The 12,151-nt window shown below is 39.5% G+C and overlaps 1 protein-coding gene across 2 annotated transcripts; it reads right to left on the bottom strand.

Annotated features, from left to right (window-relative positions):
• Nucleotides 1–67: 67 nt before the first annotated feature.
• On the bottom strand, nucleotides 68–8,940 carry EIFISO4G1 (MIF4G domain-containing protein / MA3 domain-containing protein). Of its 2 annotated transcripts, none has more exons than XM_089149968.1 (9): nucleotides 8,412–8,940; nucleotides 4,378–4,449; nucleotides 3,434–3,529; nucleotides 3,072–3,308; nucleotides 2,674–2,771; nucleotides 2,397–2,484; nucleotides 1,944–2,294; nucleotides 1,601–1,843; nucleotides 68–1,515 (listed from the first exon to the last, which is right to left on the bottom strand). In XM_089149968.1, exons 1-9 carry the CDS (start codon nucleotides 8,622–8,624, stop codon nucleotides 478–480), a joined length of 2,436 nt encoding a protein of 811 aa, XP_089006094.1. In that variant the 5' UTR covers nucleotides 8,625–8,940; the 3' UTR covers nucleotides 68–477. The 2 variants fall into 2 exon arrangements, with proteins under 2 accessions (XP_089006094.1, XP_089006093.1); XM_089149967.1 differs by having other exon boundaries at nucleotides 3,072–3,314.
• Between the last annotated feature and the right edge of the window lie 3,211 nt (nucleotides 8,941–12,151).

Raw genomic sequence — 12,151 nt, forward strand, 5'->3', positions numbered from 1 at the left:
CTAAAAATAAAATTCACCTGAAAAAAACACATAGCAACATAAACAAAGCACAGAAGGGAAAATAAAATAGAATTGAAACATAAACTAATGTTTCTGAGTCTGTACTATCAAAATCTGATACACCATAAATTAAGTGAACATGTACCGGCCAAGTTCATGGGGGCATCTAGTAGTGGGCCAATTCGCCATGCTAGATGGTAATATTTATGGAAATTGTTTTTCTCTTTGAAAATTCTCGCTCCAATGAACACTCATACGACCTCAAAAAAGAAATATACAAAATAAAGATAAAGGGTTCTCCGCAGCCCTCGCTTGTCACAGATTTTTCAACACAGGTTGCTCGCCTCAAAAGGGGGGGGTTTAAAAAAGTGAAACGGAGAATTAAGATTTAGAAAAACAAAAAGGAACAGAACAGAACAGATCTAGTTTTCTCCTGATACAAAAGAAGACAACTGCAGGCTAAGCGCTCCAACGGAATTAAGCAAGCAAGGCTTCACAAGCTTGGATATCAGCACCTTCAGCGCCAAGTATTCCTTGCCCAGAAGCACTAGAACTGACGGTCCTTACGGCACTATTGAAGATCACTTTCTGGAATTGGGGATCTTCCACCTTCTTCATGATATCTACCACCACCTTGAAGTTGAGACAACCAGCCAAGACCAGCTTTCCAATTACCTCACCAAAACTGCTAGGTGCTCTTGGTAAATCAATTGCAATGTCATCCAACATCGAACCATAGAGAAGACAACCTGTACCTACATCCTTGGCCATTAGAACCTCCTTTGTCAACAAATATTCCAAGAGCTTCGTGACCAGCTCTACACAGGCTGAGCCTTTCTCCAGTCCAAGATTGATAGCTTCCTTAACCAGCTCTGCGTGGTAGTAAGGGGCTTTCAGGTCCTGTACACACTGCAATGCTTCATCCAAAAGACGAACATGGAAGTATTCCTCCAGAAGAGCTATTGTTTTCCTCTGAAGCTCAGCAGGATCTGACCTTGTTACAGGAGCCGTTGGCCTCTCAGAAACTGGAACTGCTGAAGGTGCCGGAACAGATCTTGTAGGTCCAGGGCTCTGGGCAACAGGGTCACCACTGGTAACCTGGCTAGGAGACCGTGAAGGGGCACCACCACCACCTAACAGTGCACTAGTCTTGCCGGTCATCAGGCCTCCAGTACCCTGAGGCAGCAGCTTTGGGTTAAAAGAACCTGGTCTCCCAACCATAGGGGGCTGAACTCGACCAGATTGCACACTGGCACCATCGCCCCTAGGCATTGAACGTGTACGGGGAACCTCCCAGTTGTCATTGTCCATCCCAGGCATCCCAGGCATCTTCCTGATACCGGGCATTCCAGGCATCATTCCCCCAGCACCTGGTCTGTTAGGGAACCCTCCTGGACCAACCCCACCAAGAGCACCAGCTGCGCGACCATTTCTCATGTTTGCAGTTGCACCAGGACGCAACCCAAGATTCTTCTCCGCCTCTGTGTGTATTTCAGTAATGGTCTTGGCTTTAACCTGAAAAACCAAAGATTGAAAAAGATAATATGATGAACTGCAAATAAAAACTGCACAACACAAGACAAGAAATAAGAAAATTTACCTCCTCACGCCGGGGGACCCAGTTCGAGGCCCTTAAATCCAGAACATCACGGACCAAAAACCTTAGCCTTGGTGCCAACTGAAAGTTTGTTGTCAGCTCCTTCAATCGACTGAAGTAGGTATCGTTGATACGCTTGGATTTTGGGCTCTCATCCAACTGCTTCCCAATGGTAACAAAGAACTGGCATATAGCCTCAACATTCTCCTCATCAGGACATGTTTTAACATCATGCCCCAAAAGCTCCTGTTTCACATAAGCGGAGGATAAGCAATTTCTAAAGCACTGAAAAGCCACTTAAGATTCTGGGGATAAAAAAGGAACAATTAGAGAGCTCAGTAAGGACCTGAACAATGTGATGAACAATCTTCTCAGGCACCATCTTTTGTTTCAGTAGTTCACCAATAAGGCGGATATTTCCAAGAGTGCGCAGCTTCACCATTCTTTCTTCGTCCCTACGTTCTGACTCTTGCTCAGGAGCAGTCATCATCCTAATTTCTGCCCTGATATTGTCAGCACCTTCAAATTCCTCCTGACAATTATTCAACAGAATACGCTTAAATGTGATTTCTTTTCCACCGGGTTCTTCAGAAGGGAATGGTGGCAGCTTTTCATTTAGATCAGAGCAGAGTTGAGCATACATAGGGCAAAATGTTGGCTCCAGCACAGCCTTGTCAAAAATAAGTGAGATAACACCCTGCAGGTGGCAGATTATCTGAGTACCACAACTGGGAGGAAGGTAAAAGAAAAGAAAATAGAATATATCCACATATTCAAGAGATCAACAAGACAAACTAACCTTTAGTATATCGGGTGTAGTGATCCCAGAATCAATCAGTTGGCCTTTAAGAATATCAAATTTCTCCGGTGTCAGCTTGTTCAAAATACTGCAGAGAACATGTAAGGAAAAAAAAGTAAGATCCCATCATTGCAAAATGGCCCGGTCTAAGGGAAAGACACCTTAAACCCCCCAGGCTCAGGCATTGAATGTCATGCTACATCCGAGAATGACCCATTAGTAACTGGCTCACTGCATTTACTATACTACTAGAACAAAAAGTATCTTAAAGGTGTACCCTTTCACTGTCTTTAAAACACGTTCTTTCTCAGTGAGAGTCCCCCTTCGAGCTGACCATGGCACCTCAGCTTTGACAAGAACTGGAGCGGGACCTGTCTGTATCAAAGAAGAACAAACAGAGGTTAGAAATAGTGCCGATAAGGCAAATTAGATGCAAATAGTTAAAATGACTCCCAAATATCTCAACACCACCAATAAAGCCTGCACCTTAGCTCTCCCCCGCGCAACCCGCCCCCCCCCCCCCCAAAAAAAAAAAAAAATTGACAGCTAAAGCATTAGACAACTTATGGGGTCAACTTACATGAACAGAATTCCAGTAGTACAAGATAAGATAGAAACTGCCAAATAAACAATAAATACATCACACGAATAAGAAATGCAGCTACTGATCAATACCCCTTGGTTTGAAGAGATTTGAGCCCTTGCAAACTGAGAGTTTAATTGGTCTTGGCGATTATATTGATTTGTTTCATGCTGTCTTGAATCTAACCGAATTCCTGACTCCTTACTTTCCCGAATAGTATCCCAGGACCTCTCCTCAGCAGCAGGCAACTGTCCCGATCGACCACGCCAATCACGGACCTCTGGTTCAGAATAACGACTATGAGCTTGAGCTTGAGCTTGAGCTTGAGGCTGCAGCTGCCCAGAAAAGGGTACACAAACAAATCAGAGGACAAGATTCTTATATTAACCTAAAGAAAAAATAAATACAAACCCGAGACTGGCCATCTCTAGTAAAAGATTTTAAGATAGCTCACATTTGCATCTCCGCGACCCCAGTTCTGCTCTTCACCAAAAAATTCAGCCTCAATTTCTTGCTTGATTTTCAGAATATCTTCAGGGATATCAACAGCCTATGAGAAAAAATAACAACCAACAGAATACACAATCTGTTAAAGATTATCAAAGTGTAGAAATTGAATATTGATATTTGCAATATAAAAATATAAAGCACCAAAACCTAAATAAAATTTTGAAACAGCAAACACAAGACAGTTGTACCACCATAAGAAATGTAGATTAACAAGCACATCAAATGGAAGAGACCGCCTACAGATTTATCATAACGGATGGATGCCACAATACCATCCAGATACCGAAAGACCTGTCAGTTGTAACACATGTACAGTTCTGCAATCAATGGAAGTCAACATAACCAAAGCATACAACACAAAGCTCTATGAATTCCTCTTAAAATTTTCAAATTCTCCTTGAACAACGACCAAGGCTCAATGAAACTGCTCTTTTTCCCACATGACATGGCGAGAAGGCATAAACTAGTCCAATGGGACAGGAAAAACCTAAGGTAAACTGCTGAGACCGTTTGGCTTTAAACCTTTAACCACCGAAACAATTATAAGTAAACACAAACCTCTAACATCAAAAAAATTTCAAAAGTATACGGAGAGTTCATACACACCTCTCCAAATACTCAGAACATAAAATGTAAACTACAAACAATGAAAATAAAATGTCTTTCAGTGCAGACACAAAAAGAATATGTAAAACCTGGTAGAAGACTCTACAATCAAAAGAAATACAAATGAACAGGAAACAAACTATCATTATTTTTCGACTGCTAACATAGCATTAACATCAACAGAAATACAAAATAATACAACAAGCAGCATCTCCATTAATTAATCACCATGAGAAACACTGAGGATAGGAAATATAATGAAGGGAAGAAATTGGCAATTACCTCTCTCAGCTGTAACAGCTGGTCACGAGTGTACCGAACATTCTCACGAGTCTCAAATCGTGAGTCTCCAGTCTGAAAGAAAAAGAAAAAAATAGATAAATCAAGAGTACAGAAGTCTTATCCATCTTGTACTTTATTTGTCTACTCTACCACATTCAGCTAGTAGAAAGACAAGAACCACTAACGAAATCAAAAAACTCAAGCCTACCATAAGAAATCGACGGAACTCAATCATCGAACAACAAACATCACTTTCAAAATAGAGCAAAACAGAATAATAAACAAGTTTAAAGCATACATCAAATATGGCATGAAATTTTCACACAAACCCACCCATCCCCCAACAACCCCCTGGCTGCCCCCAAAAACAGACTACATGCATTAGAAGAATAGGAACAGTTGCCAAAAGGCATTCACATTATTCATGACCAGAGGAGTTTGAATCCAATGCTAGGAGAAAGACATCAATCAACTTCTACTTAGAAAAGCAAGTTAGGAAATCTAAAAGGGGGGGGGGGGGGGTTGGGGGTGTTAAACCAAGGCGACCCCCCCCCCTCTCCACAAGCAGGTTGCAGACAAGATAATGATTGGATCTGGTATCTAGCAAACCATGAAACCTCACTTGTGTCTTGTAATATCAGTGAATTCCTTCAATGCTTCATGGGACAGGAAAGTTCAGCATTAAATAATCTCTTGTAAACTCATTGAAATCCCAACCACCCCATTGAACAGAAGAAAAGAAGAAGAAAGAAAGAAAGAAGAAATCCCAACCACCCCGCCCTCCCCCCTCCATAAACCCGACTCCTAGCCATTTTGTAGGAGTAGCAGCATTCATATCCAGCAAAGAAAAGCATAAAATAAAAGAACAAATAATAAATCCCATAGAGACCTATCAGAATTAGTGATACCCACGGTGAGTACCTTTACAATCATATATAGCAGTTAGTTAAAAAATGACAGAAGCATAGCTGTCAAAGTGCTAGGCAATCAATGCATCAACAGCCAGCAAAATGCAGCCATTTTGGTAGGTATTAGATTCATACCAGATAAGAGAGGCATTAAAAAACCGGGAAAAAATAATATAATAACAACAATTAGTACCTCCCCCACCCCCACCCCCCCCCACCCCCAAAAAAAAAGAAGAAACTTCCCATACTGAGCAATACCCATGGTGGATACACGTATAGTCATCGATGGCGATTATCAAAGAACAACAGAATCACATTTGTCAAAATGCTTCAGTGATAAAGCACCTACATAGGAAATCTAAGTGCTTTCGTATTTATTAATGCATCCTCGAAAGAATTGTCATCGCCTCAGAATGTTAAAATGCTGAAAAATCTTAGTCTTACTTATTGTAGTTTAATTCTTAATTAAAAAAATATTAGAATAAGATTTTAAAAAAAAACACACACACACACACATATATATAGCATATAAAAAACAGAGGTTAAGGCATTCTTGATAAATTCTGCCAAAATACTAATTAAATACGGGGGACTGAGAGAATTAATATATGAACTAAGTAAGGGAGAAATTGAGAGCATTCTCAGTTTCGACAGGCCAACAGTTCCCACATGGAAATCATAGTAAACGAAAAGTTGATTGAGTCTCTCAAAATGCCAAAAGGCAAGGGACACAGTAACCTAAAACCCACAAATGTCAACATCCCATCTCAACTGGGCCAACAACAAAACATTGCACAAAAGACAGTCAGATTTCTATTAAATGTTGCACAGTGAGTATGCAGACCTACTTTCAGAAAGCAGATCAAAAGACCTAAGAAGGCTACCACAATCTAAATGGATTAGAAAATGATTTTTCATTTACTATAAACATTGCAAAACAGCAGAGCATTTCAGCAGAAGTAATAAAAATAAATCATATGAAAAAGCACAGTGAGATACATACTGTTGGAAGTTTATTGGGGAATCTAAGAGTTAAGCTAGGTTTCAAAGTGGCAACTGAGACTCCAAAGGACTAGTATTCCTCTGATCGTCGGGTCATTGAGAATTGCCTTCATGATCCTTCTGTCCTCCCCCTTTTGATATTTCCACCATTGTGATAGATATCAGACTTCTTCTACTTGTTTTAAGTCTACCACTTTCTCTTATGGAGATGAAGGTGACAATACTTGTGCTCATACTATTTCTATGTGAGCTTTGTGCTACCTTTATCAGGGATTACTTAAAGTCTTCCCTTCCAGAGGACCTACCTAAGCTTTCCCTTTTTCCATAAGCTACTGCCCCACAAGGGGGTTTGTCCTCTAAAACCAATTAACCCTTTGGTTTGGTTGGGGGAGGTGAGGTCGGGGAATGGAATAGAAACCACAATTAGATGTTGATCTAAGTGATTCCCACATTACTTAATAATTTTTTTCTTTTGGGAGCTGGTAGCTACTATTTTTTTTTTTTTTTTGGCCAAAGCTGGTAGCTACTATATTAGCGAAGGAAGGGGATAACCTGGCCCCGAGGAAATCCAAACTCTTGACCTCATACTATGAGGCATTGGTCTTTGCCAACTAAGCCAAACCCTTGGGGTTCACATTATTTAATAATCAGTAGAAAACATCTATGGAGTAGACTTAGTCGACAATATCCCCAAGTTAAATCCACTTCTATAGTTTTTAAAATTAAGTTCTATAGTATCAAAGAAAAAAGAATATCAAACATAGAACTCCGGCTATTTCCTTCGATAAAAACCAATTATTATTGGTGACACAGCCATGTGGACCCTCTTAGTTCAACTTCTGACTGTCATACTTCTATTAGTTGTCCTTTGCTAAATGAATTTCTTTTTAACCTAAAAATGATTATGGGCAAAATAAAAGATAAGCCAACCAAAGTTAAGAGTAAATCTCAAGAGAGGAAAAGAGCATGATCCGAACCAAAAAATACATTAACACACTACGTGTCATTATTTTATTATCTACAGTAGAAGGAAACCTCCATAATGAGTATATGGTTGAAAGAATCAACTAACCACTTTTAAAAGGTAATCACCATAAGGATGGCAAATAAAACAACAATATTCTGCCATCCTGTAAGGCTTACACATGTAGGTCCTTTATGGGCATCCCAATAATCGATGCACACCTGACTACAGCCATTGACTACTGTTTGTCCATATTTACGGCCAAGGCACATCTTGAGTGCCTTCACCAAGAATAACACAACATCAGCACATACCTTTTGCAGCTCTATATTATTGGGATTTCCCAAACTGCAGAATTTCTAACAGTGCCAAATTTATTATTGCTTTTATGCCAATCCAAAACTTTTGGCAGTGCACAAAGCCCGTCTCTCATTCTAAAGTACATTTTTTATTTCTTTTATTTACATAATTCCACGAAAGATGAAAACGCTGAATCCAAATCCCAAGCCCATCCCTCATTCCACGGTAGATTTGTACTCCTTTTATCAATGTAACTCCACAAAAGATGAAAATGCTGATTCCAATTTTCACATGAAAATAGAAAAAATAAGTAAATGCTGCTCCGGCATATCCACATTCCAACAAGTAAACAGCACATTGATCATTTGAAGCAGGAAATAACGTCATTCATCCTAGGAAATACAAATAAGTAGACAAAGTTGCATATAATAATTAAAAGAGGAAATACCTATTGAATTTGTAAATTAACGGATTTGATACCATAAATAATCCAAACAAATAGCGAACAGAAAGACACATGTCCAGTAATCCCATTCAAGACAGGACATAAATTTTAAATTCCGATGGTGCCAGCACATCAAAATCCGAGAACAAAAGCATAAATACAACTAAGCTCCAGCTAGTCAAAAAAGATCTCTGAAACTAAGAAGAAAGAAAAACACAAACATAAACAACTGAAAAAATCATATCTTTACGAACCCTACCTGAAACGTGAGTTAAATCTCCACCTCAGGAATAGGAACAACCAGAAAGATTTAAATCTCTACCTCATGAATAAGAACAACCGGAAAGACCCAGAAAATAAATTGAAAGAATAAACCCTAGATCCTTTAAAAAGAATAGGGTTTCAAAGGGGCTACCTTCAAAGACGAGAAGAGAGGGGCACCGCCGTGAGGGCGGAGAAGCAGTTGATCCGAGGACGATGAGGATGAGATCGAAGATGAACCACCACCACCAGCGCCACTACCAGAACTGTTGCCGAAAGCAGAGTCTGAGCGAGGGGCAAGAAATCTGCTTCCTCGATTGGCTCCACCACCAGGCCTTAAGCTCAATACCGTCTGATCTGCCTGCATAACTCAGTGTTTCGCTCTTTGATTTGGACAATCACCGCCGACCAATCGATCACGAGAAAATCGACAAGAAACAATCGGCAAGAAAGCCGATCGGCAGAGACTAAAAGAAAGATATTTGAAAGATAACAAAAACGAACAACGAAGAGAAGAAGCGTTATCGCGGAGAGAGGTAGAGACTCTCTCTCTCTATCTATCTCTATCTGCAACTCTATCCCTCTGCCTCTCTTCGCTGCTGCAAAGAGAAAAGAAACTGGGGGAAAGATGAGGACAAGAGAGAAACCCCCTTTTATGTATTTCCCATTTTCCCTTCCCCCTTGGTTTGGTGTTTACAGAGAATTTACTATTCATTTCTTTTTATAACACTTTCTTATTTTCGCAATACGAATTAGATTTACATTTCCCGTATAACTCCAACAACCATCAAAATTACGTCACTGTCCTATCTTCTACTAATTTCAAACTCCCCACTATTACTTCAAAGAAAAATCCACATTTACTATTTTGCCATTCCTTCTCTTTTATTTTTTTTTTGGTGAGATTTACCATGTTACTCTTACCTGAAAAAAAAAAAAAGATTTACCATTTTACCATTCGAATTGTGAATACATGTGACAGATAGAAAAGTTATGTTTTTTTTACTAAAAAAAAAGAACAGTTATGTTCTGGAACTCAGAGTTGTTTTAGCGGTGAAACATTCGACTTTTGCTGAGGCATATTAATATCCCATCCCTGGCTTAATAAAATCCCTTTATACCAAAAAATTATATATATCTTCTCAAAATTATCTCAATTTTATTATTATTATTCTTATAGATTAAATTACTTTTGTGTTTTTTTTTTCTTCTTTTCTTAAGCAACTCGTTGCTCTATATTATAAGTTGAGTGATTATGACATATACCACCATAAGGAATTGAATTGTGATATCTTCATTAAAATGTGTTAATTAGAATTATATTAAAGAACAAGTGGTATAACCACCACTCAAAGGAGGAAGAAGCACAAGTGGTGGAAAGAACCAGGCCACCAAATTCGAAAAATACCCAAACTTAGTTGTTAATGCTAATGCCTCCCTACAGAAAGGAATTAGGAGCAAAACTAAACTTACAACATGAGAATAAATTAGTTGAGCAATGTCATCTACCATGGATGTGGCAATCCCATCTACTGATGTAGTATACTGGCATCCTTACTTGTAAAGGGAACTAACGATTGGTAAATAATGTAAACCATAAGGAGCAACATATCAACCATAGACTATATAAATATGCATCTAGAACAGTAGTCACAACCTCCTATGTAAAGAAAGTAAAACCAATGAGGCATTGGGTTCGAATCATCATTCATCCACATCTTTCCCCTCCCTTGGGTTCATAGGTCATAGTCTTTGTCAATGGCTTGATAATCACATAAAAAATAAAGGCTCTGGAAATTTTTTTTTTTATGGGATGAATAACATTACAATATTTTTCCGATGTAAAGATACAAGGGATGGGTTCTTCATGACTAGAGTATGGATTTTTTTTTTCCTCTTTTTTTTTTTTTTTTTTTTTGTTGGGGTGGGGGAACATTACTTGTAAAGGGAACCCAAAAGTTCTGATCCTTTGCTCCCAGCTGACACATATAACCATACATAGTGGGGGGCCTGCATTGTTAGGCCTACAGGCTTCAGGTCGAATAGTGCAGGACTCACACTTTTGTAAATATAAGTGTATGGACGGTTGGAAATAGAGGATTAGAACTTTTGGGAGGGGGTTGTCTAAAGAGTATGGTAGTTTTGAGTGATTGGACCCAATCTAATCTGTGGGTGTATTTGTGATAAAAAAGTATACCCAAAAAAAGAAGAAGGTGTTTGTGAATACAATGGGATTAGAGGGACATTGCAGTCTTTTCATATTATAAATATCTTAAGTCACATGGAGATCTAGTGAAGGGTAGGTATAGTTGTAGCGGCCCAGATGTGCCATGATTGAATGGTCCCAGGCTGGTTCTGCATCAGATGCTCAAAGCAGCCGATCACTCCTCTGCAGATTCTAGAATAGCGGACAAGAATAAGTAAGACTCGAGGGTATTACCCGGACCGTTAGATAGGAATAACTCAAAGTCTCAACTTAGTCCCTTTGTTTTTGGTAGTATCTCAAGTGAGTCGTTGATGGTTTCGTGTCGGAAATCCATTTGTTTCGCGCCTTCTGCTATTCCTCCATTCTGAAATGCTCTTCGCCTCTACCGAACCCAAAGAAACCTATAAATCCTCACAGACGAACCCCAACCAATATCGTTTCGAGTTGGCGCTTGCTTCAATTCTTTCTTGTGAATGCTTCTTGCATCTTGATTCTTCTCTCTGTTCGTTTCCTGGTTCCTTTCGTTCCTCATTTGTTTATCGATTTCGAGTGCACGTTTCAGCAATTCTCTGCCTTTTTCGATCACCAGGGTGAAGTCTCGATTAAGGTCTACAAATGTCAGGATCTTCGAACAGAAGAAAACAACTTCTTTAGTAGACTCATGCTTTCTGGCATTCTTCCATCACCAGGAGGTGTTCCAAGGATCAAAATCTGCTTCACTACAGTAGAATCTTGAAGTGTTTGCAGAAGACATGAACTCAGAAGTGAAGGAAGATTCCAGAATCACCAGCGACAAGGTTACGCTAACCAGGAATGATGAGAAATTAAAGATAGGGGAGCAAGCCGAGAGGTTGGAGTCGGAGGTTGAGGAAGTGGAGAAGGAGAAGAAGGAAGATATCAAGAACACGCTCAAGGATTTCGTTTCCGTGATGAAGGATTACATAAATTGCTTTGACAGTACGGCTGGTCCGAAATTGGATCCTGTATTGAAGCGAAAGATTGAGAAGTTGATGAATGAGGCAATTAGAATTGTGGGAATAGAGGAAAAATCGGCTACATTGAAGGAAATGGAGAAACAACTGGAGGAGTTCGTGATTACCTGCGGTCCAGTTATTGCAAAGTTTCGCGAGGAACGGGTCATTGTTGAATCTGCGCGAAACATAGAAGAAGATGCTCTCTGTTCTGAAGAAGTTGATTGAAGAAGATGCTCTCTCTGTTCTGAAATTTCCTTCTCCGCTTCAGATTTGAGAAGATTACATGTTTTCGTATCTGAGAATTCTGTTTCCTGGGCTTGATAATGAGTCCCCTTTCAACTCTGACTCTCTATATTCAAGATATCCGTTTCAAAGATTCAAGAACCTAAACTCGTTTGTGTGTTTGGAATCCAAGAACTACGATCATCACCTGAAGGGTACGTCCTTATGTACGAGTACAGTAGCTCGAAATTGGATCCTGTTGAGAAGAAAAAGTTGCAGCAACGACGAGTTATTTGCATGGTCGGAGAGGAACAAATTGGCTACAGAGGAGGAATTGAAGAACGGATTCAAGGAACTGGATATTCTCACACAACCAATTATGGCAAAAATACAGATGAGTTACTACTGGATATGCATGTGACAATTTCTAAAGAATTTTGAAACCATTTGAGGTTCAAACAAAATTAATCCTCTGAAGACATTCTAGTTAGG

Source organism: Hakea prostrata, chromosome 3, assembly GCF_041222555.1.
Source record: "Hakea prostrata isolate BN-2017 chromosome 3, UWA_Hpros_2, whole genome shotgun sequence".
NCBI lineage: Eukaryota > Viridiplantae > Streptophyta > Magnoliopsida > Proteales > Proteaceae > Hakea > Hakea prostrata.